The sequence below is a fragment of the Pinus tabuliformis genome, chromosome 9, assembly GCF_031772625.1.
Source record: "Pinus tabuliformis cultivar Carrire ecotype Pingquan chromosome 9, CPIR1, whole genome shotgun sequence".
NCBI lineage: Eukaryota > Viridiplantae > Streptophyta > Pinopsida > Pinales > Pinaceae > Pinus > Pinus tabuliformis.
Window position 1 is genome coordinate 1,988,794,120 of NC_142307.1, and position 25,962 is coordinate 1,988,820,081.

Sequence of the window (25,962 nt, forward strand, 5' to 3'; positions counted from 1 at the left end):
TATATATACCACCATAATTAACATATTATTCAAAATAAAAGTAAATTCAAAGTATTTTACAAAATAAAAGGGTAACTATAATATTATTAGTTATGTTAACTAAATATTGTATTAGTTATTGATAACTATTAATTATATCAATGAAATTTTATATTAAATAAATTTCAAAGGAATTAAAGGAAATAAATATTAATCAAGAGATAATAAAACATAAAATACCCCGATGCAAACTTAACCAAATCCATATTATGAACACAATATAAGGCACGTAGCATATATGGTCTATAAATATTATAAGAGTTTAAAAGAGAACTCTGTCAATCATAGACGCCAGTGGTGGATACCTGTTCAACCATAAGCCAAAACTTATCACTGAACCCTTTGCTGGAGGAATTTGGAACGAGAAATCACCACCCTGAAACATATGGGGGCCCTATATAAGAAAAGGGAGTTTGCTTCGAAGGGGAGGAGGAATTTACAACAAAGAGCCATAGACAGAGAGAAGCCTTGATTGTCCTTGAAGCTTTTGGGCATGCCATATTACTTAAATTTTGAAGTATTCGGCGTTGGGTACCGAGATTGTGCCCAATTTGGCAGGTAGGTTTTGGTCTTTTGGTAATGTGAGCGGGAGCGGGAGCCACGACGGATCAGAAACGTCTTCAAACACAAAATCCAAGGTAGGTACTCTATAGTAAATTGACAAATTCTGTTTAAAATTACACATACACTAGTATATTCTGAGCATAATTTTGTTAAACCTTGCTAAATTCCGAATTTAGGCCTCCACATTTTGGTATCAGAGCTTGTCTCAAACCCTTCGGGACCTTAGGGAAAAAAATAATTTTGGTTATAAAATAGCCCCATTAAATCAAGCCTTTGCTTTAGCTGTATAAGAAAGCTGGTTTGAAAAACTGAAATTTGTGTTGTCCACATCTTTAACAATATCTCCAGTAACTTGTCTCTCTACAACATAACTTTTGGTTACCATTCTGAGCTTTCCTCCATTTCAAATCAAGCTGTATGTAGCAATCTAGAATTTCCTTGACATCAACGTATTCAACATTTATGCTTCTGCAAAGCTCTATCACATCTCTGACTGCCCTTCCCTACACAATCTTGTGTCTGTTTTGCATCACCGACTCTGTCTACATTAATGAAGTCAGATGTCACTGAGATGTTATTCTTCTTGTTGCACCATGACGCGGAAAAGTATGATGAGCGATGCTCGGGCGGTGAGAAGTATTTGGACCCTGCGCTTTAATAAAATTGAAAAGTCCTGTACAACTACGAAGCTTCCTCTGTCTCTTTCGGGAGGTATTACTATCAAATCTGTTCACACAATAAAAGTGGCGAATAAAATTTAATTCTTGATGTTAAAAATGGAGCATTTGTTTGTTTGTATTGGTGTTGTACAGAAAGAATAAAAACAAATCAACTATTTGACAATGGAATTGCTAGCGCTATGTTGAGATGAAGGTAATTAAGATTCAAGGCAACTTTAACATTCTTTTGATATGTTCTTGGACATGCGCGCTGAACTACGTTATCTTGTCTAGAAGGATCGTTGCCGTAAGGTGCGCGACTTATAGTTTATTGAAATTGTAATTTTTTTTTGCCTGAGCAATTTTAATTTAAAATTTGATGCCATCTGCAATACAGTACTTATTTGTGGCATGGAAATAACTGCTTCAATATGAAATAGGTGACCATGGGTGTGTTGAGCCAGGACACGGCTTGGTAGTAGTCCTCTGCTTTGGAATGTGTATGCAAAAGGTAGTACACAGGTGGACCAATCGTTCATTTCCGCACCAACAACTGTCCAAAGTTTAACACAATAGATGAGGACGAAAAGTTCAAACCCCTTGTTGGATGCACTGACCAATCAAAACCATTTCTCCCCATTTGGAGGAGGGTTGAAACCACCTTGAACCCGTGGCTAAACTACCATCATAATCTCCCTTGTAATAAACATGGAAGGGCATTATTGTTAGTAATCCCAAGCGGAATAATTAAATATGGAACAATAACATCATTATTGATAAGTCAAGTATGAGAAATCATTAGCTACACTTATTACACGTATTAACACTAGTAAAATATATTAGTAATTAATTAATGATAAGTGTATTAATGCCTTATATTTCATATATTATTGTATTTTAAATATATTGCTTTAATACCTATATATCTTAGCGTTACACTTTCCTTTTATCTAGAAAATCCATCTAGTCACAGTTTTGCACAGCCATGGGATTGGGTATCTCCAAATCAATTAGAATTCACTAGATTTATTTTGCTCAAGGCAGTAAAATTGTGTTATGTTTATTTTGCTTATCATGGTAAGACCTTTTATCTAGAAAATCCATCTAGTCACAGTTTTGCACAGCCATGGGATTGGGTATCTCCAAATCAATTAGAATTCACTAGATTTATTTTGCTCAAGGCAGTAAAATTGTGTTATGTTTATTTTGCTTATCATGGTAAGATGGTGTTCAGATAAATTTGCCCCCATCTTAAACATTTGTGTTAGTATTATTTATTATTTATTTATGTGTTAGTATTATATTCATGTGTGTTGATTTTGAGGAGCTTAGAACCTTATTTTGTATATATTTACTTTATTTTAGTTGGATACTTAAGACTATCATTTTGAACTATTACATGTAAAAAAATGAATTTTATTTCACTTTGTTGGTACATGGGTACCAATATAAAATATGTTATTTGCTCAACATTGCTGGAATATGGATACTAAAATGAAGTCTAGTATTTGATTAAGATTGCTATGAAATCTGAATTATGAATTATGTTATGGATAAGATATCTATAATTTTAGTTTATTTTTGCATATCAACATGATTGATGAGATGGAAATAAAAGAATGACAACACTTGATTACTTAATACGAAAACCAACTTGTTGATACATTAACTAGACATAGCCAAATATGTTATATGAATTTAAAAGATCAATCTCATAAATGGTAACAAGGAACTATTATTTCAATACAATAAATTCTGAATATATTGATGCATATGTTATAAGGCATGGACAAGTGTTTACATTGCAAATAATACCGTTATCAAAACGACCACATTGCTTCAATAGTCTATTTAAATGGTTGTCTGTCCTTCTTTATTGTGTCAATAATTGAAGCATTAATCTTACTGAAATTCCTTATGAATTTCCTGTAAAAACTAGCAAGACCGTGAAAACTTCTTACCTCAAAGACACTTCTTGGTGAAGGCCACTCCATGATAGCCTTGATCTTCTCTGGATCCATCTTTAACTCATCAGCAGAAACAACAAAGCCCATATATACCAATTCTTCCTTCATGAATGAGCATTTCTTTAAATTTAACAGTAACTTCTCTTGTTGTAGCCTCTGTAAGACATAATTCAGATGTCTCATATACTCTTCCTTAGGTCTACTTTAAACTAATATATCATTCAGATACACTATTACAAATTTGCCAATAATTTCCTTCAAAACTTCATTCATGAGTCTCATAAATGTACTTGGGACATTCGACAATTCAAAAGGCATTACCATCCATTTATACAATCCTTCATTGGTCTTGAAAGCAGTTTTCCACTCATCTCCCTCTGTAATTCTGATTTGATGATAACCACTTTTTAAATCTAACTTTGTAAAATATCTAGCTCCACTCAAACAATCCATCAAATCTTTGATTCTAGGTAAAGGAAATCTGTACTTGATTGTTATCTTATTGGTTGCTCTTGAATCAATGCACATTCTCTTGCCTCCATCTTTCTTTGGGCTCAACACTATTGGCACTGCACAAGGGCTCAAACTCTCTCTAATCAGTCCCTTGTCTAACAGTTCCTGAACTTGTTTCCTAATCTCTTCATTCTCTGTGGGAGTCATACTATAAGCTGCTTTATTAGGTAGATTTTCTCTTGGAATCAAATCTATGTGATGACTGATTTTTCTAATGGGTGGTAACTCATCAGGCAAATCATCCACAATGATATCACAGTAACTGTCCAACATCTCTTGAATTTCAATTGGTAAATCAAAAACTTTTGTGGAAGTAATTATTACCTTGGGTTTGCAAACCAATGCAAAACTTACCTTATATTCTTCCATCTGCTGCAAGTACTCCTTTCCACTTAGCAAAAGGTTCTTTGGATCAAGTTTCTTTGATGTATCCTCTTCTTCCATTGGCAGTAATGTATGATTGACACCATCTTTGCCAAATTTGTATGTGTTCTTGTTTCCATCATGCATAGCTCCTCTGTCATACTGCCAAGGTCTACCCAACAATATGTGACACACATCCATAGGCATCACATCACACAGAATTTTGTCTTTATACTTCCCCAACTGCAACTCCACTTCACATTGCTCATTCACTACCAACTGATATCCCTTTTGAAGACATGACACCTTGTAAGGTGTTGGATGTTTCTTTGTTTTCAATTTCAACTTCTCCACCACTTCTGTGGAGACCAAATTATCTGTACTACCACTGTCTATTATCATCTGACAACACTTCCCTTGAACCTTACACACAGTCCTGAACAAGGTTTTTCTCTGTGCTGGTTCAACAATTTCCTTAGTTGGTTTTAACAAAATTTTGTTGACTACCAAAGATTCCCTTCTCTGGTACATTCTCTTCGTCTGTTACCTTTGTTGCTTCCTCTTCAGTTTTTGCAACAATTGCATTCCTTTGATTCATTCCTATATTTTCCAGGCACTCATAAGCTCTGTGTCCCAGCTTGTTACATCTGTAACATCTGATTTCTCTTCCTCTACCTCTGCCTCCTCTTCCTCTAGAAAAACTCCCTTTGCCACTTGCATCACCTCCTGTGGGTGCATGCTGACTTGAGCTGCTGCTAGCTCCATCTCTAGGTGCTGTAGATCTTCCTCTACCACCTTGACTTTCCCTTCCTTGGAAAGTACCCTTATTTCTGGCAGACTGCTTACTCATGAGTTTTTCTTTAGCCTTCAGTACCATCTGATAAGTCTCTTCTACTATTTTAGGAGACAGTACACTTATCTCATCTTGAATGTCGATTCTAAGACCATTCACATATCTTGCAACCTTCTCATCTGTGTCTTGGATTTGTCCTGCTCTTATACTCACTTTGTAGAATTCCTCTGTGTATTCCTTTACTGTCATAGACCTCTGTCTAAGGTTCTGCATCTGCCTAAATAATGTGTTAGCCTCACTCTCACATTAAAAACAATTCTAAGTCCAAATAATTAAATTAATTAAAATCATGAAAGTTAGGATTTAATTCTACCTTTCTAGATTGAGTTTGTTCCTCATGGTTAGGAGTCAGTTTAGGCTTAGTTGGCTGAGAGATTCTCTCCAACTAGTTAGGCTCCTAGATTAGTGTGTTGTTGAGATATTTTCTCAACCATAGTGTCCAAGATAGACGTACTATATTGAGACCAACTTCCTCATGTATTTGTTTGTGCTATTATCATTCTTTGTACGTTGGATTGATTAATAATGAGAATGTGAGGAACGCTGTAAGACTGAGGCCTTTTCCGCCATGTCTGGTTTTTCTATATTTCTGATATTTATTTTATGAGTGTGAGTGTGTATTATTTAGTTTGTTAGTTTTCTTCAATTGGTATTAGAGCTCCAGTAACGCAGTTGATGTGAGGAGGATATTCCAGCTCAACAAAGTCTTGGAAAACTCCATTCAATTGATCAACGAATGATTGATTGGCAATTCTGTCAGACATTTGAAGGACGACAATTATAATCTAGTTCAATGAGATCTCGAAGATCCTCAAATTACTGAGCGACATATTGTATTTGTGGCATACTTCTCCTTTTGTTTAAATTGCAGCCAACGTACTTAACAGAAGAACTGCACCGTGGGGAGCACACGAGAGGTTTGCGTGAGGATCAAACAAATATATGGTGGAAGGAGATAGAAATGCAGGGGATGAGCTCTGACTCGGTTCCGAGTTGCCCACATGGATAAGTTCTTATTCTGCCTGCGTTTTTGTTTTATTTTATTGTTCCATCGTCAAGAGATGATGTAACTGTACAATGTCAGCCATACCCAAGAACTTTTCTTAGGCCCCATTACGCTCCCTCGTGGCGATTTCATCATCCCCGCATGGTAATTGGAAAAGAAGAGTGTTTTTGTTTGAGTCCACATCCTCAGAAAGCTCAAAATCCTTCAGTTTTGCCTTGCCACCAACCTTCTCTTTTACGGGTTCACTATCTGATCTTTCTGGTATGGATCGGTGCATTGGCTCGATGTGCCAAATCTGCTAGTTTCCCTTCTCCTTTTTAAATAGCTTTGGCATTTATCTATATCTGCTGCTGTTATTTTAGTTTTTAGTTTTCAGTACTGTATTCTGCTTGCGGAGCACAACACCGAGAGGCTGGAGATTCTGGACGAGGATTTTAAATGTTCTGAGCTTCAGAAGTCGTGGAAGGAGAAAGTTGGGACGCTGGTGATCATTTGCTATCGGATTTGATATATCACACCTGATATATGCTGCCTTAGTGACTTGAATTACTGAATCCTCACGGGGTATAGATCCATTCTGCCACCTGTGGGGAGGGCCCATGCATCCAGTCCCCCAACTTTGAACTCATATGTAGCAGCAACTGCATTGTTTCCCTGCAGTGACACCAATAAAAGGTCGATCCCTATCTACAGTGCCAAACACGTCCCCATTTCACCTCTGCAACCAATTGTAAAGTGCAGGAGCTTTAGATCGATGGCAACGAGATTGAATCCTAAGCTTGGCCGAGAAGAAATTCTTCATCTTCCAGTATTGCAGAGCAATATTTTTGACTTGTCAGGAGATCTTTCATTTTTAAAGGGAATCCATAAAAGTTCACTTTTCAATTCACTTCATTCAAAAAGTAACTTCATGAAATTATTTTAAATGGGAGTTTTTGAAAGATAAAGCTCATTATTGGAATGTGAAATTTTTATTTTGGAGCTATAGGTATTTTATTTTTGGAGCGATAAGTTTTTTTTTGAAGTGAGAAGCAAGAAGTGATTTTTGTACATTTTTGAGAGATAAGGACTATTTGTAATTATTTATGTAATGGAGTAATAAGTGATTTTGTGGAGTCATAAGGTGTATATTTTGTAAATTTGGAGTGATAAGGGAATATTTTTAAAAGAAAAGGTCATTATTGTAATCCAAAGTAATATTTTACTTTGAGAGCAATTGAACCAATGCAGGCAGTTTTTGAAGACAATTTGCTTCAAAAAGTTTGCAAGTGTGACATTCTCATTAAGAAGTTTCCACGACAAAGTTGTGACATTGAAGAATGATGTACTCTAGTAATTAATAAAATCATAATTTTTTTGTGATACTTGTGTCCTAGATCCGCCTGAAATTGAATAAGGGGATCTTAGGTACACCGTGTGTAATGAATGCGTATGCATGAGTTGTGTTCAAATTATCTCTTTGTATTATGCTTAAACAACTACATGCACATAAGCAAGCTTAAGTATAAGAACACTTAATCAAGCTTAAGTACACAAGCACAAAGCGTCACATCATCAACTTGATAAGATGATCTTCCAAGCAAGCACATTTCACATCCTGTAATCAAAGGAATCAAGTTAAGGACACTACGAAATCAAGCATTTCAAGCAAAGACGACATCCACATCATCAACACTTTTTGTATCACTTGCAAATACACAATTTTTAACTTAACTGTACGAGTGCATTCTCGTTTGTAACCGACACCCTAATTTGAATTGTTAAGGTGAATACATTAAGTCAAGTAAGTCTTCAACTGAGTCATCAAGATTGAATTTGTCATTTGTCTCTTTGGTGCATTTTCGATAGTGTTCGACAGCCTTCCTCTCTTTTTTTTTTTTGTCAGTACATTCAGTGAGTACATTCAAGAAAGCACAACGTGTCAGTAATCAATCACTCAAGTTCAAGCAAGCGATCTAGAAAGCAATCATCATCAAACGAGTGTGAATTCTAGTATTCTATTCTTCAAGTGAGCAATAAGCAACAAAGCAAGTAAGCGTGTCATTCAAACAGCGAAGCTGTTGAAATTTGGTACCGGAGGACAGGTGGTTCCCTTAGGCTTTGATCTTTGGCCTAGGGAAAAGTGTCCAAAAGAATTTAATTTTTCTCCTAAAGTGACTTTATAATTTTATAAAGTTAAATCTAATTTAAAAGTGACTTTAAGTGATAAAGTTACTAAGTTTAATTTTAAAGTGACTTTTATAAAGTCAATGAAAAATTAGAAAGGAAAAGTGACTTTGGAAATAAATGACTAAGTGGGTCTTTATTAAAGTGGGGTGAATTAAAAAATAAAAAGTGAGATTTAAATGAGCATTTAATCTCAGCCATTGATCTAAATCTATTTCAGCCATTGGATTTAGAGATCACCCAAAAGTCACTTGGGTCACCCAAAAGTCATTTGGAGTTATATTAAGGGAGGAAAAGGAGGAAAAGATCACATTCGATTCAATTCTTTCATGAGCAGATTGGGAGAAGGAGAGCAAGAGAGCAAGAGAGATTTCTGAGCAGGGAGGAGAAGGAGACAGCAACTTGGCACACATTCCAAGGCAGCAGTTGAGCAGATTTGTACAACTGATTCAGCACACAGTGAAAGACAGATTTTGGCACGATTTTCGAGGAGAGGTTTGCACAAAAATTGAGGAGCAGTTTGCTGGTTTTTCTGCATGCAAAACAAGGGCCATACAACAGCATTTAATGCTGAAAGTGGGCACGAAAATCGAGGAAACCGTATAGCATTTATTGCTGTCCTGTTTGCTGTAATTTCCAGTTTGCTGTGAAGCATGGGAAAAGAGATAAGTTGTAAATTTACTTACTGATTTTTTGCTGAAAATTTCTCACTGTAAAAGGCAATTTTCAGAAATAAAGAAGAGCTCTCAAACTGGTTTTCCCCAAGAGTTGTAGGGGGTTTTTCCAGGGTCACATTGACCAAAAATCTCAGTGTTTAAATGTGTTTTAATGGCTGTTTATTACTGGTGATTTTTATTTCTGCAATTTCCAGCATTCTGTAAAATTTCCAGAATTTGTGTTTTCAGCAAATTTATTTTTTTCAGCTTGTTAAATGTATGGTTATGGGAAAGGGCATTTAACTATATGGGAGAAATAAGGAGAAACTGAAAACCGGGGTGGGAAAACAGAAATTTCTACATGGTATCAGAGCTTGAGCGCTGAAGGGCAGTTTGGGATAGCAAAAGGAAAAATTACAGTTGCTGATTTTTCACTCAGAAAATTCCAGCAAGCTGATTTTTTCATAAACAACAGTTTTATCTTTACTACAGCAGTGCTATTTTTCAGTTTTAGGACAACAGGATGTCATTGGGATTGAGGGTGGAGGATAGGCTGGATGGGCATATAAATTACAGCGTTTGGAAGGAGAGAATGCAGAGTATCTTTGAGGAGGCAGAAGTCTGGGATATCATGGTGCATACCACACAGAACCCTGTTGTTGTGCCTACTGATGCTACTCAGTTGACAGCTTATAATAAAAAGAACAACAAGGGTAAGAGGCTGATTCTAGAGCAAAGAGCAATGCCCATGAGATGTGGACATCATTGTCCAATCTCTACCAGAGTACCAATGAGAACCGAAAGATGGTCCTGAAGGAGAAGCTGAAGAACATTAAGATGGGTAATGATAGTGCAGCTGGATATCTCACAAAGATTACTAATGTGAGAGATGAGTTGGCAGCGATTGGAGAGTCCATTCCACCCACTGAGTTGGTGCGGATTGCAGTGAATGGCCTCCCCCGTTCATGGTTGAACTTTGCTGATGGGGTTTGTGCACGTGAGACCCTTCCCACATGGGAGAGGTTTTGGGATGATTGTATTCAGACAGAGATCAGGAAAGGTCAGCTTGGGGCAGCCAAGCCAGTTGAGCAGGATGAGGATGTAGCACTGGTGGCAGGAGGCAAGAAAGGCAAAGGGAAGAAGCAGGCTTCCACAAGCAGTGGTGGGGGCAAAGGCAAAGGTAAAGGTAAACAGGGGAACACATAGAAGGACTATTCCAAGGTGAAGTGTTGGAATTGTCAAAAGATGGGACACTATGCAGTTGTGTGTCCGGAGAAGAAGAAGAAGAAGGGGAAGAACCAGGACGTGGCAACTTTAGCAGAGATTGAGGACTTTGCTGGTCGTTTTGACCGAGAGTTTGCGTTCACTACGTGTGAGTCCTCTAGTGCAAGATCACCTGCCACACAGGTTCAGAGGGAGCATGCTTTTCCCTCGATTAGCTGAGCATCTTCAGGTATCTAGTATGTGGACAGTGGGGCTTCACGTCATATGACAGGAGTCCGTGAGTACTTCTCAGAGCTTTCAGAGAGTGGCACTGATATTGAGGTAGTACTCGGTGATGACAGAGTTGTTAGAGCAGTCGGGGTGGGGACAGTGACATTTCAGAGGGAGTCCAAACCTCCCTTGAAGGTGTCAGAGGTTCTTTATGTGCCAGGGATGAGGAAGAACCTCATATCCGTCTCAGCTTTGGAGGACAGAGGATATGAGGTACTGTTCAGGGGAGGACAGGTGTTGATGTATCCCAGGGGCACTCCAGCTGATTCAGCTAGAGTGATAGGTGTACGCCATGCGAAGGTGTACAAGTTTGCATTCCAGCCCCTTTTGGCATTGAGCAGTAGTACCGACAGTAGAGCTAGCAGTTCTGAGCTGTGTGAGATTTGGCACCGCAGGATGGGACATATGTATCATGGAGCCTTGAGGACATTGCGGGAGATCACTACAGGTGTGCCAGATTTCAGTACTGATCACTTTGATACTTGCAGAGGTTGTGCGATGGGCAAATTTGCCAAATCCCCTTTTCCCAGCAGTGACAGCATAGCGACGGGGATACTTGATTTGATTCATTCCGATGTGAGCGGTCAGATGTCTCATGTTTCCTTGAGTGGATATGAGTACTATGTTTTATTCATTGATGATCACTCCAGGAGGACCTGGATTTATTTTTTGAAGACCAAGAGTGAGGTCTTCAAGCGGTTTCAGGAGTTCAGAGCTCTTGTGGAGACTCAGACAGGTCGAAAGATCAAGTCCTTGAGGTCGGACAATGGAGGAGAGTACACCCTTGGAGAGTTTGTTGACTATTGTGCGGAGGCAGGCATTAGGAGGGAGTTCACTATTCCTTACAACCCCCAGCAGAACGGGGTTGCGGAGAGGAAGAACAGATCCATCATAGGGGCTGCCAAAGCCATGTTACATGATCAGGGGTTGCCATTGTTCTTGTGGGCAGAGGCCTGCAACACAGCTGTTTACTTGCAGAACAGGAGTTCGCATCGTGCCTTGGGGCACATGACTCCGGAGGAGACTTTTTCTGGGAAGAAGCCTGATATTGGTCATCTTCATATCTTTGGATGCATTACATACTCCTATATACCCAAGGAGAAGAGGACCAAACTAGAGCCCACCGCAGAGAAGGGTATCTTTGTGGGCTACAGTGAGACCTCAAAGGCCTTTCAGATTTACATTCCTGCACAGAGGAGAGTTGTTGTCAGACGGGATGTGAAGTTCGAGGAGGACAGGGCCTTTAGGAGGTCACGGGAGTTAGAGTATCTGGATCAGCCAGACCCTCAGCAGCAGTTGAGTCAGTTGCAGGGATCCAGTGGGCAGGGATCAGGAGGATCCGGAGGTACATCTATGAGGATGTCAGGTCCGTCATTGAGCAGTGGCTCGCCGAGCCAGAGGGGTGCTGCTCCGGGCAGCATGCAGAGCAGTTCACAGAGCAGTTCACTAGGGAGTCCATTGATGGACAGTTCACATGGTGCCTCAGCTTCTACAGGTTCAGGTGCAGGCAGGAGGACAGCAGACAGACAGTCAGGAGTTCAGGCTACTGATGGTGATGAGGAGGAGGAGTTTCATTCTCCTATGGGAGAAGCATGCTCAGGGAAGAGAAAGCCCAAGTGGCTTCAGGACACCTTGAGAGATGCCACATCTGTTGCTGAGCCAAAGAGGCCGGTCAGAGAGAGTAGACCACCTGAGAGGTTTTGTAGCTATATGGCGATGGTTACCAACATTCTTGACTCTGAGCCTTCTAGCTATGAGGAGGCAGCTAGCCAGCAGGTCTAGAGAGAGGCCATGCAGGAGGAGTATTCTTCTATCATGAAGAATGATGTTTCGGAGGTGGTGCCGAGGCCTGAGGGCAAATTCGTGGTTACTTCCAGATGGCTTTACAAGGTAAAGCATGCTGCAGATGGCAGCATTGAGAAATTCAAAGCGAGGTTTGTGGCTAGAGGGTTCTCCCAGGTAGAGGGAGTTGATTATGAGGAGACCTTCGCTCCCGTGGCTCGATATACTTCGATCCGCTCCATTATATCGATAGCAACAGAGATGGGTTGGAAGATCCACCAGATGGATGTGAAGACCGCATTTCTCAATGGCTTCATACAGGAGGAGGTGTACATTGAGCAGCCACAGGGCTTTGAAGTGCATGGGAAGGAGTCCCATGTGTGCAGACTGAAGAAGGCCCTTTATGGCCTGAAGCAAGCTCCCAGAGGTTGGTACTCCAGGATAGATACATATTTGCAGGGGATGGGTTTCACAAAGAGTGAGGCAGATCCAAACCTTTACTTTATTGTGATTGGTGAGGAGCCTCTCATTCTGGTGCTGTATGTGGATGACTTGATCATTACAGGTGCAGAGAGACTCATAGAGCACTGCAAGAGAGATCTTGCGACGGAGTTTGAGATGAAGGACATCGGCTTGATACATTACTTTTTGGGTTTGGAGGTGTGGCAAGAGGAGGGGCATTTCTTCCTGGGGCAGGGGAAGTATATTGTGGACATCCTTAGCAGATTCCACATGGAGGATTGTAGACCCATGTCGACACCAATGATCACCAACTGGAAGAAGCTTCATGCTTCGGATTCCGAGTTGGTGGATCCCACATTGTACAGGCAGCTGATTGGTTCCTTGATGTATTTGGTCAACACTAGACCAGATATCTGTTTTGCAGTCAATACGATGAGTCAGTTTATGTGTGAGCCTAGGAAGGTTCACTGGGTGGCTGCAAAACACATTTTGCGATACTTGCAGGGGACAGTGGATTATGGTCTGGACTACAGGCAGGGAAATGGAGTGAGATTGGCAGGATACACTGATTCTGATTGGGCAGGTTGTGCTTCTGATAAGAAGAGCACTTCAGGGTGCTGTTTTGGGTTGGGTTCAGCAGTAGTGTCATGGTTCAGCGAGAAGCAGCAGTCAGTAGCGCTGAGTTTAGCGGAAGCAGAGTATATGGCAGCCAGTCTAGCTAGTTGTGAGGCTATCTGGCTTTGCAAGATGTTGTTTGGCTTATTTGGTCAGCCGTTGAGACCTTCAGTGATTTACTGTGATAATCAGAGTTGCATTAAACTCACGGAGAATCCAGTATTTCATGACAGGCAAAGCATATCGGGATCAGATATCATTTCATCAGAGACTATGTTCAGAAGGGAGTTGTGAAGCTTGAGTATATTTCCACTGATGAGCAGGTTGCAGATATCCTTACCAAAGCCTTACCACGGGGCAAGCATGTCTATTTCAGAGACAAGATGGGTGTGGTGAGGAACACCTTCCTCGGTAAGAGGGAGTGTTGAAATTTGGTACCGGAGGACAGGTGGTTCCCTTAGGCTTTGATCTTTGGCCTAGGGAAAAGTGTCCAAAAGAATTTAATTTTTCTCCTAAAGTGACTTTATAATTTTATAAAGTTAAATCTAATTTAAAAGTGACTTTAAGTGATAAAGTTACTAAGTTTAATTTTAAAGTGACTTTTATAAAGTCAATGAAAAATTAGAAAGGAAAAGTAACTTTGGAAATAAATGACTAAGTGGGTCTTTATTAAAGTGGGGTGAATTAAAAAATAAAAAGTGAGATTTAAATGAGCATTTAATCTCAGCCATTGATCTAAATCTATTTCAGCCATTGGATTTAGAGATCACCCAAAAGTCACTTGGGTCACCCAAAAGTCATTTGGAGTTATATTAAGGGAGGAAAAGGAGGAAAAGATCACATTCGATTCAATTCTTTCATGAGCAGATTGGGAGAATGAGAGCAAGAGAGCAAGAAAGATTTCTGAGCAGGGAGGAGAAGGAGACAGCAGCTTGGCACATATTCCAAGGCAGCAGTTGAGCAGATTTGTACAGCTGATTCAGCACACAATGAAAGACAGATTTTGGCACGATTTTCGAGGAGAGGTTTGCACAAAAATCGAGGAGCAGTTTGCTGGTTTTTCTGCACGCAAAACAAGGGCCATACAGCAGCATTTAATGCTGAAAGTGGGCACGAAAATCGAGGAGACCGTACAGCATTTATTGCTGTCTTGTTTGCTGTAATTTCCAGTTTGCTGTGAAGCATGGGAAAAGAGATAAGTTGTAAATTTGCTTGCTGATTTTTTGCTGAAAATTTCTCGCTGTAAAAGGCAATTTTCAGAAATAAAGAAGAGCTCTCAAACTGGTTTTCCCCAAGAGTTAGGGGGTTTTTCCAGGGTCACATTGACCAAAAATCTCAGTGTTTAAATGTGTTTTAATGGCTGTTTATTACTGCTGATTTTTATTTCTGCAATTTCCAGCATTCTGTAAAATTTCCAAAATTTATGTTTTCAGCAAATTTATTTTTTTCAGCTTGTTAAATGTATGGTTATGGGAAAGGGCATTTAACTATATGGGAGAAGTAAGGAGAAACTGAAAACCGGGGTGGGAAAACAGAAATTTCTACAAAAGCAAGCGAGCGTGTCATTCAAACAACCAAGCAAGCAAGTGTGAGTTCAAACAATCAATTGTTAAAACAAGGTCAAGTGAGCGTGCAACAATCAATCAAACATCAAGCAAGCGAGTTCTACAAATCCAGCAAGTATTAAAAGAAAGCGAGCGTGAGTTCCAACAAGTTCACATGGAGACAAGCATTCAGTTGTTAAAGATTCTTAACAATTTGATCCTCTCAACTAATGAAGGTATGGTACAAATCAGCAAAGCAACTCTTGCTGCTATACAAGTGCATCTTCAACATGCACATGAAATGATTGAGTTTCTTCAACTAGAGTCGTAACTTCAAAGAGATGAGTTGCAACAGAAAAGTGATGTTTCCAAGTCTTTCATCCGTACAGATGAAGATAAAGATGTTGATTCCAAGTCACTGATCCAACCAACTTCAAGTGTCGAAGTGGTCCCTAATCCAGTTCAACTTTCTTCCAAACCAATCATCAAGCCATGGGAAGAAATTCATCAGCACAATGCAACAAACAACAGCAATCAACCAGTTTAAAGATAAATTATCCATGGATTGATCCCTGGGAATGGTCATCCACGATCAGAAGATTGTATAAGTTTTACAATCGAATTCAATCACACATAATGCAACCAATAGTAAAAATGAAGATGGTACTCTCGTGCAGTTGAACGAGGGAGACACCAGTGAAACACTCCTACACCTGAAGGGGGGGAGTTCAGAAATAATTTGAAGAAGATTGTATCTCCTTTCAGCTAACAAAAGGGGGAAAATGTCAATGAAATTGACATAATGTTTGCTGATAATCACTTGGCAAAAACTTACTTTTCAGTTTTGCCACCATCTTGTTCCAATTCTTAATTGGTTGTTTGCCAAGTATTCTTCTTTCTGCTTTGCACTCCATCCCACCAAAGTGCTGCATGTCCCTTCAGTTTTGTGACAACAAACTTCACCTTCTTTCCTTCTTCTATTACTTCATAATCGAAGAATTTCTCCATGTCATTTGTCCAGTTTGTCAATTCCTCAGGGCTTAAGCTTCCTGTGTAGATTGAAACTTCAAGTCCAGGCTTGGATGTGGATCTCAATACTGACTTAAAGAATCTCATTTCAGGAGTTACATCTGCAGGTTCCTCATCTTCTGCAGCTCCAACTTCAGGTTCACTGACATCTCCAACATCTGCATCTCTTCCCATTTCCATTGCTTCCAATCTAGCTTGCATCTGTTGCATAGCTTCCAACACTTCAACATTTGCAACTGGTCGTCCTCTTCTTTGACCACCACCTCTTCCTCGAACTCTGAAAGCCATGTTGGATTTCTTTTTCTAATCCTTGAGATCCTGTTCAGTGTTAGTAGGCTGCTCTGATACCACAAATGGTGGCCTGGGTGCAAGTGTAATGGATAATCGTTCAAATCCAGAAACGATTTCTGCAAGTTCAGGTGGAACTTCTTCTTGGTTTTCCTTTAGAGTATCAGTCATCTACCTCCAAACTTGGCTATTCTGCTAAATTAGCCGAACTGCTTAATTTTTACCCATAATATGACAAACCTTTCATTTGCCACGGAATCAAAAGGAATTCAAACTTTGGTTTATTTCCTTATCGCGTCCGCTTTTTCACAAATATTATCGCGTTAATTCTCCGTCGTTGATCTTACCCTTCAATCCGATGGTTGATGGTTCACCCGATCAACGAAACTAATCGGTGATCCTCCACCGTTGATCAAAGCACACTTGATCCAACGGTTAACAGCGATATTGGACAAAGATCTTGTGCAATATTTACCCACCCGATAAAGTGGTTTTCTCTCTCCACCCGAGTGCTACGTGTCGGTTGATTAATGGAATCACTTAGAATTCCAAAAGACCGCTTACCACTTTTTCTTCACTCGATAAACAACTTCTCTGATAAAACCGCTTTTCTTCTTTGACTAACGCACGAGCTTATTGGCACGCGATGATCGTTAGTTCTATTAGATCTGTAGATTGGACGACTCTCGCTCTTCTTCCGGGTTTACCACGATTTGTCAGGCTTCCCTCTGTTCCGCTATGATTTTAGCGCTTCTGCCAGGTTGAGTTCTACTCTTTGTAATTCGAAGCTTAGTTAATTAAAGCTCTGTGGTTCGAAACACATTCAATCTAACTTAATACACGGCGAAAGAGGAATTAAATGCGACCACACCAGATCATACAGAACTCTAAATTTTCAGGCCAAACTGAAATTCAATAATACACAGAGATACTATTCGAAGGAATGCAACATCTGGAATTGACCAATTATACACGTTACACACACAGAGATTCAATTTCTGCAACTTAATCTTATACGGCCAAATCAGCCAAAATCAGTCAAAATCCCTTTACAATCATTCAGAACTCACATAAATACCATTTCATTCTAACAATCAGAGCCTTAATCACTGGATCGAATCTGCCTAATCTTAACAATATCTAATCTGGTTGATATTCTCCTCGAGAATCTCAACTAAATCTAAACTACTTGAATTAATTACAAAATCACTCAATCCCTAAATCCTAGCTCAAATCCTATCTAGAAAACTTTGTAAATTGACAGTTAAAGGATCCCACTCCTTTGTTTGTAAACTTTTTTTGTATTTTTGGAATAAATTTGAAGCCTTTTGTCTTCCAGCCTCATGCTCCTGCATCACACTCATTCCCCTTTTAGGGAGGGGTAGTCTATATAATTGCAGCCCAACTTATTTATTTGTATGATGTGATGTATACTCTGATGTATTTTTTGTTCAATAATGTAACTGTTAGGTCCCTATAATACTAGTGTAGCCCCCATATTGTTATTGTTGTGACCCTTAAAAACCCACTATTGTTATTTTTGAGCTATTACATTATTATTGTTATGTAGGCCCTAATTATTACTCCTAAATGTACCAAAAAGGTCTTGTCCTTTGAATCATCCAAAAATTGTTCATTTATCTAATGTAGGCCCTAATTATAACTCCTATATACCAAAAAGGTCTTGTCATTTGAATCATCCAAGAATTGTTCATTTATGTGATGTAAAGGGAGGTTGCCCCCTCGAAGTGGCTTATTATCGAGTCGTTGATATGTTTTTTCTTATGTTTCTATGCTATTATGGTCTAGTTACATAACGTTTGGATGTGTATTTCGTACAACAACATTCAGAACTACTCGAGTGTTGAGGACATTTTTTGAAGGAGAGGGGCATGTTAGGTCCCTAAAATACTAGTGTAGCCCCCATATTGTTATTGTTGTGCTCCATAGAAACCCACTATTGTTATTGTTGAGCCCTTACATTATTATTCTTATGTAGGCATTAATTATATTTTGACCCTTTAGACTTGTATATATACCAAGAAGGTCTTGTCATTTGAATCATCCAAGAATTGTTTATTTATGTGATATAAAGGGAGGTTACCCCACCAAAGTTGCTTATTATCTAGTCGCTGATCTGCTTTTTCTTATGTTTCTGTGCTATTATGATTTGGTTACATAACAGTAATATAAGATGCATTTTCCAGAAGGAAAGCTAAAGCATGCATAATTCTTTTGTTTTTGGTAAATATAGGGACAAAAATGTATGTAGAACATTAATTTTTCTTTTCCTATTTACATTTGAGCATACAATATTCATAGCAAAATAGGTTTAATATTGATAATTGATTAGTACTATTGCAAGGTAATTTTTATTTGATATTTAGTTTGAAAGGGATAATTGATTCATTATTAGTAGTAGGGTTCTTGCTTATTCTTTAATGTATGAAATGTTTCTGCATTTTTATTAGTATCTGCATGACCTGCTGCTATGTGAAATCTGTAGTTAGAATTTATTCTAACAGAGTTTGTATAAATTATTTTGCACTATGTTTGTTTGGGATCAACTATAGTTGCGCGACAATGCAGATATTTCAATTTTTAGTATGATAAGCTTGCATGCTACCTCAAATTTGCTTCTAATCATGACATGCCATTTTGTCCAAAACAGAGATACCATGCGTATTTCATGGAAGAGGTGGATTCAAGCACTGTGATATTTGCAGGTTTATTGCTTTGCTGATCTAGCCTTTTGTCTCTTTTCTTTTGCTTTTGTTTGTTTATGTTGATGATCTTGGGTCATTTCCAAGATTGGGATGTTCTCTTAGATAAACTCTTTTCCTACCATGACAATTATATCTAGAGTTTTTAGGATTTTCTCGTTAAACATCCATTATATCTATATATGATTGTAGGCCTAGAATATGCTTAGTCTTGTGGTATAAGCCTCTATATGATTTTTTGTGCTTGAAATAACTCCCTAGGAACTTCCATGCATTCCCCCCTTATTGTGAGGATGGTACCTACTATAAAGTGGATGACGTAGACTTAGTGCACCTAATCCCATGGGAATTAAACCAGGGGCATGCACAATATGACGAATTTTTGACAATGTCAAGGTAGCATTAGTATCAACCAATTGAGCTTACTCTCAGGGCTAACAAGCCTTTGTATGTTATGTAAAGATTTAACAATTTAATAACGTTGAAGTACTCAATGTAATATCATGTAGTTTTTTTCTATGTAAGGGCAATATTTCTTTTATATTACAGGTGGCAAAAAATTGGTTACACACATGATAGAGAGTTCTAGGTTAGGTGTTCTAACTTGAAACCTCTACCATGGCTTGCTAAGCTCATAGCTTGAGCTTTTTCGAAAAAAAAATTTAGGATTGTTTCTATGCTATTAGACCCCATGCCTCTAAAACAAAAATGAAATCTAAGAAAACAAAGTTTGTTACGTATGGGCCTATGCTTTTTAGCTACTATCATACACAAAAAAATCATTTTGAAGGAAACTTGGCTTGTACCCTCCAACAACTTTGTAGAAAACCATAAAAGATATAGGTGAAAAAGGAAAATTGGTCTCGAGCCTCCACTTGCTACTTTGCATCCTAATCCAAGGAGACGTGTTCCTTGTGCTTGTTCTTCTCCATCTACCTCTCCCACTCCTTAATAGCTTTGCTTGAGCCTTGAAGGGCTTGAAATAGAACGTAGTACTTGTCATTCAATTGGTGGAGTCCCCCTTAATTACTTGTAGTGTTGGGTTGCTAATTTCCTCCAAAAAGTCCAGATGACATGCAATTTGCTATTTTCTATGCCAATATAGATCCAAAGTTAATGAGTGCTTGCTATTACTTCTTCTGGAGAAACCTAAATCTAGGAAATATGTGCCAATTCCTCATCAATTTTGGTTCTGCTTGTGGCCTCCCTGCTTTCCTTAAATTTGTCTTCCAACTTTTGTAGTCGTTGGACAATGGTGGCTTTGTGCTTGCCTTCAAAATCTTTTTCAATCCTTTGAGCTTCAATCTATGTCTTTCTTGCTCTGATCTATTGTCCCCTCCTTTGAAAGCAGTTGAGGAAGTAATACAAGCTAAGCTAATGGAGAGTGTACTAGGCGGGCATGGGAATTAAACCTCAAGAGGAGGGGGCCTCCTCATCCTATTCCGTACTTAGAACCCATGTTAGGCGGGACCTTGTTTCTTAGGGATAACTTGGACCTCGTTGAGGATTCCCTAGATAGAGCTTGTCTTACGTTCGACTCCACTCTCTTCCTGTGATTTAGGTCTATAGTTGATCGAATTTAAGCCCTCAGAGTTAAACGTAATTTGGACCTCGTTGAGAACTCCCTAGATAGAGCTTGTCTTGCGTCCGACTCCACTCTCTTCCTGTGATTTAGGTCTATAGTTGATCGACTTTAAGCCCTCAGAGTTAAACGTAAACTATTATCTCTTCCCAATTTGATCTTCCTTGACGAAGATCTCAGTAGATCATAGATTGAGGAGCTCAAATGCTTCACAAAGGTAGTTATAGTAGCAATCAAGGCAGGGATATGGGTACTCAACCAAAGTTTCATAACAATGATTCAAGATTCTTTTCCACCTGTGTGGGAATACAATCCTAGGGTTTACAAATGAGGGGCCCAATGAGAGAAGGGACAAAGTGCAGACATCTCCATTAGTTGTTGAAATGGTAGTGGATCTTTTTGGTCATCACTGGGTCTCATGTGCGATGCTTTGAGGTCGTTAGGCATGCTACTTGTTGTCGCCCAAGATGTGCACCTAAGTGTGGGAAAAGTTTTTAACCCCACTAGGTGTAGTCTTCAAGGTGCAACACTCAGAGAAGGGGTTGTCACCTATTCCCAACTCTCTCCTAGGTAAGCTATGGGGGGTAGTTCGTAAATATGATTATTAAAGGAAAACTTGTTGAAGACAACAAGCTCTAGGAGATGAAGGGCAAGGTAATTACCATTCGATGCAAGTTGAATTTATAGATTAATTAGCAAGTATGAATATTAATGGGATAGATTCAATTAAATCAATATGGCATCCAATAAGAGAAAAGATGAGAGACTAGTGCCTTTTAAACAGTGCTCACATGAAGTTACAATAATTGCACAATAAGAAAATGATGCTTCAAGTTACAAGATAGGAAATGCTGCAAGACAAGTGTTAGTACAAGAGATCAAGTACAAAATTGAGATATGAGCAATAGAAAGACTTGCAAGGTAAATGAAACTCATATTTGCAATTTTAAGAGAAATGATCAAATAAGATAGAATTGATATCAATGAACAATGAGCAAGTAACTGAAATGACAAGTACAAGAGAAATACAATGTAATACTTGCAAGTAAAATGAAATGCTCACAATTCAACTTGTACAATGAACAAATGCAAGATGAGACAATGTTATGTGAGTGTGTGATGCAAAGTGATCTTGGTAAATTTTAATTATATGCCTAAACTATGGTGAGACTTCCCCTCAATTTCTCAAAACTTGGTAAGGACTGAGGTGAATTGCAAGAAGGCTAGGACGAGGAGGTGCTTAGTCCATCATTAACGATACCTGCCTAGACTCCAAGACAACCCACGTGCCTTCGTTCCTACAAGGGCTTGGCCACAAGAGAACTGCGAGGTCACATGTTTTAACCTTTGCTCCAAACTCAAATTTATCAAATTGAATGAAAGTTAGAGAAGTTTGTCCTAAATTTTCTATCAACCTAAATTTTAGAAATGCAAATCTAAATCTATAAGTGCAAATGAGGTGCAATATTAAACAAGTGCTCTAAATGAGATTAACCACAATGCTTCAAAAAGTGAAATGCTTAAAAAATATCAATTACAAAATGTAATTCCACTTTCAATTGATCAAATTAGGATGTGCGTTTTATTGTGTTAATATGATCAATAGATCCAAATGAAACAATTGCTAGTTTACTTAATGAAACACAAGTAAGTGAGAATTATACAATGAAGCACAAGTAGCTAAGATCAAGAGAAAACTGAAATGATAGTAGATGAGATTGCTAAAGAGACTACTTCAACTTCAATGCAAATGAGGTCAAGACAAGAGTTACTCAAATGCAAACTTGATCAAATAGCCAATGAGATTACAAGAGCAATTAGATCAAGTAATTAATATTGAAATCTAGATCTAACAATGACAAAGTGAAGCAATTCAAGAGATTAGATCTAAAATGCAATGAACATGAAAATGAAACTAATCCAATGAGAGCAAGAGAACAAGTTAGAGATTAGATCTAGAGACTAAGATAACAATGAAATGAAAACTAAGCTAAGAAGTTAGTCACCACCACAAGAAGTCCTCCTTTCAAATAAGGAGGTGGGATACCAAGGGGAAAATCCCTAGCTCCCTCAAAAGAAAAGACATTTTTTATAAATGTTACAAGAGAAAACCCTCTTAGACCGTTAGAGAAGCTTTTAAATCTCTGAGGAATTACAAAAATATGAAAATTTGAAAGAGAACCCTCAAGATACAAGAAGCCAATGGGGAATTTTACAAGGCTATAGCAATGAAATATATTGAAATTTCCCTAATGATCAACTCCAAATCCTCCAAGGATTCTCGCTCAAACCCTAGCCACTTAAAAATGAAGAGATTATGTATACAAGAGAGAAGGAGAGAATCTCTTATGCTCATGGCCAAGGGAGAAGACACCTCAAAAAATTGATATTAATTTTACAAGCCTTAAGCGTGTGATTTTTCTTAAAATTTAATAAAATTTCTCCTAAAAAATGAGGCAAACCCGCACCAAGTGAAACAATGAGTCTCTATAGGCTTGCAGCCCAAAAGAGGCTTGAAAGATGGATGTCCTTACCAAAAAATTATAGATCCGAAATTTTTTATGGCCTCCAGAGGTGTCTCTTTCCCAAAAAGTCTTGAAATCTTCTTGAGAAAATTTGATTTCTCTGCAAATATTAAATGGATCTCGTTCAAAGTGAAAGGAGGAGGCCTCCTATGCTTGTGGCTAGGAGAAATCAGCCTCCAAGCGTAAACGACTTGCAAAGAAAATAGTGATCTCAATTCTTCAAGCTTCAAACAATAGATGAACTCCCAAATTGACTTGAAGAAAAGCTTAAAGCCCTTAAAACCCTAGTCGTCTAGGGTTTGCACAGACTCTTAAAGAGGAGGGTTTGATCCACACAAGTGTAATTATGCCTTCAAGAAAAAATTGATTTTCTTTTGATCTTCAAATATTCCACTTGCAAAAATATATATGATAATTTTTTTAAGAGGGAACTCTCGTTTAGCTGGATCTGTGAAGCCAAAAGACAACTACAAGTATATACAAGGAAAATTGATTATATACAATGAGGGTTAGAGATCTATGCAAAAATATTTACAAAATTTACAAATCTACTAACCCAAAGAGTATGAGTACAAATCCGCTCTTGGGTGGTAGAATATAGCTCTAATTTAGCCAGATTATTTAGTTAAATCACAATGTAGAGAGAATAGAAGACAAATAATTATTTCACAAGCAATGGCCAAGAAATCGTTGCAAAATTTCGTTAGATAAGCCTTTGATAGTAATCAAAGCAGGCTCTTTGATTTCTATTGCTTGGGAGTTGGTTGGTTCAACCAAAAACGTCCCCTAATGCCCAAGGTCTGAAACATAGAATGATCTCTACACACTGAAAATGTAATTTGTTAGATCACAATGAGATAGATAACATAGTGAAATAGGAGCTTAAGGTGTCAACCAGTGTTGATAATATCGTTCTTGGCAAAATATCAGTGAGGGTCCTAAAAACATCTTCTCGGGAATATTGGCGAAAATATCAGCAAATATAAAAAAGTCATTATTATTATTATCATTATTAATTTTTTTTTTTAAGATATATATATATATATATATATATATATATTTTAAACATATTAAGAAATAATGATATTTAGCTGAGATTTTCAAAAGCCAAGATTTTGAAAATATCACGATATTTTCAAGTTCCTAAAAACATCTTCTCGGGAATATTGGCGAAAATATCAGCAAATATAAAAAAGTCATTATTATTATTATCATTATTAATTTTTTTTTTAAATATATATATATATATATTTTAAACATATTAAGCAATAATGATATTTAGCCGAGATTTTCAAAAGCCAAGATTTTGAAAATATCGCGATATTTTCAAACTTGAAAATATCGTGATATTTACTTGCCGAAATATCATTTGCCTGAAAATCGTGCAATATTCACGATATTTCGTGAAATATCGCCGATATTATCAACACTTGGTTCAACAAAAAATCCACTAGAGTAGCTACTTCTAAAGTGTTTCTCTAAACTCAAATACTAATATAAGATACCTTACAAATAATAGATCAAGTGAAATAACACAATTTAAATTAAAACCAAAAGAGCATTTAGAACAAAATTTACAATTTTTTTATCATAGAAACCAGAGGAGGAACACCACTATGAATTCACCCCAAATACTTCCTTTATTATTCATTAAAAAATATGGAGCTTCCTTAGCCAAGAGCTCCATTATAGTGATCAAGAGAGACCAAAGATGATACAATGAGGAGAATGAGCTTCCTTATATAGAAAAAAATAAAGAGAGAGAGAGACCCCTCCAAGTGGAAAAATGGATAGGTCCATTTCGTTGCTCAATATAGAACATATGAGAATTCGATCCCCTTGAAATACCCCTGCACAGGCCTTGGAGGGAAGTCGTTTGTCTTGAAAGAGGAGTTGGATTGACCAAAATTTGATCTCGGAGTGGTTTGGACCATAGTTTTAAAAACCGTTTTGAAAAACCGGTAACCGGTCAAACCGGCCGGTTAGGTAGCTGTCCGGTCGGAACCGGCCTAAAAACCCGGTTTAACCCATCACTTGCCCGATTTTTTGACCTAACCGGTAAAAACCGGCCGGTTTAGGACGGAACCGAAACCGGCCGGTTCCGTCCTAAACCGGCCGGTTTATGGCATGCCCATTGAATGTTGGAAAAAGGCGTGGCTGGTTTGTGGTTTAGGGGTTTTGGGGGGGAGGTAAAGGTATTTTCCCTCCAAAAACACCCTCTCCAAGCTATAAGAGACCCCTCTCACTCTCATTTGTCTCACACAACTGATTTGGAGTGTTTGTGAGTTTGTTTGTGAGCTTGGAGAGTGTGGAGTTTTTGCTGAAGTAGTCATCTTGGAGTTGGAGTTGGAGCTATTTTGGAGATAGTGTGTAGCTGTCAGTGGAGTTGCCATCTTCAAGAGGAGGCTAAGGGAGCTAGTTTGCATTTCCAGGTAAGGATTTGCACTTGATAATTCCTCATTTGAGTCTGCTGTCCATGAATTTTTTTTTTTTGTGTTATAAACTTCTCACTTCTATGATCTACCATCCAGGGAGTCATCATGCCTCCAAAAGCCGAAGATACTGCATGGGCTCATTGTGATATGATTGATGGCAAAATGATCTGCAAATATTGCCAAAAATCCATTCAAGGAGGGGGTATTAACAGGTTCAAGCAACACTTGGCTGGGATAGGAGGCCATGTAAAGCCATGTGGAGCACCAAATGAAATAATAGGGCATATTAGGGCAGAATACCTTCAGAAGTTTGAGACTCAAGTCACTGAACCAATAGAGAAGTTTGTGGCTACACAGTTTGGGAGTCGAGACTCAACCAACTGAGTTTGATCATGATGACTGAGACTCATGAGAAGTTTCAACTTCAAGTGATAATGTTGATCACTATTATAGTATTACTATTATCATATATGTAGAGTCTAGACTGAAGTCTTGTAGTAGGCCACTGGCCCCATAGTTTGTAGGCTTTATTTTTGCACTCTAGTGGCCATTTAGAGCCTCATTGCTTATGTATTTTGTCGATGATATGTATTGCACTCGGTGCCATTTTGATATATTCACCTTTAAGGCTTTACATGGTATATCAATGAGCAATCTTTGCATATTTTATCTCTATTGGCTTGGAATCATGGTTTTA

General features: G+C 38.3%; 1 protein-coding gene across 5 annotated transcripts in view; it reads left to right on the forward strand.

The window, feature by feature from the left end:
• Positions 1-25,962, forward strand: part of LOC149156990 (uncharacterized) — a 343,794-nt gene that overhangs the window by 63,037 nt on the left and 254,795 nt on the right. For all 5 annotated transcript variants that reach the window (XM_089445493.1, XM_089445495.1, XM_089445494.1 and 2 more), the window contains one exon: positions 18,672-18,726. In XM_089445493.1, the coding sequence (XP_089301619.1) occupies positions 18,672-18,726 (55 nt within the window). The remainder of the gene's footprint in view (positions 1-18,671; positions 18,727-25,962) is intronic.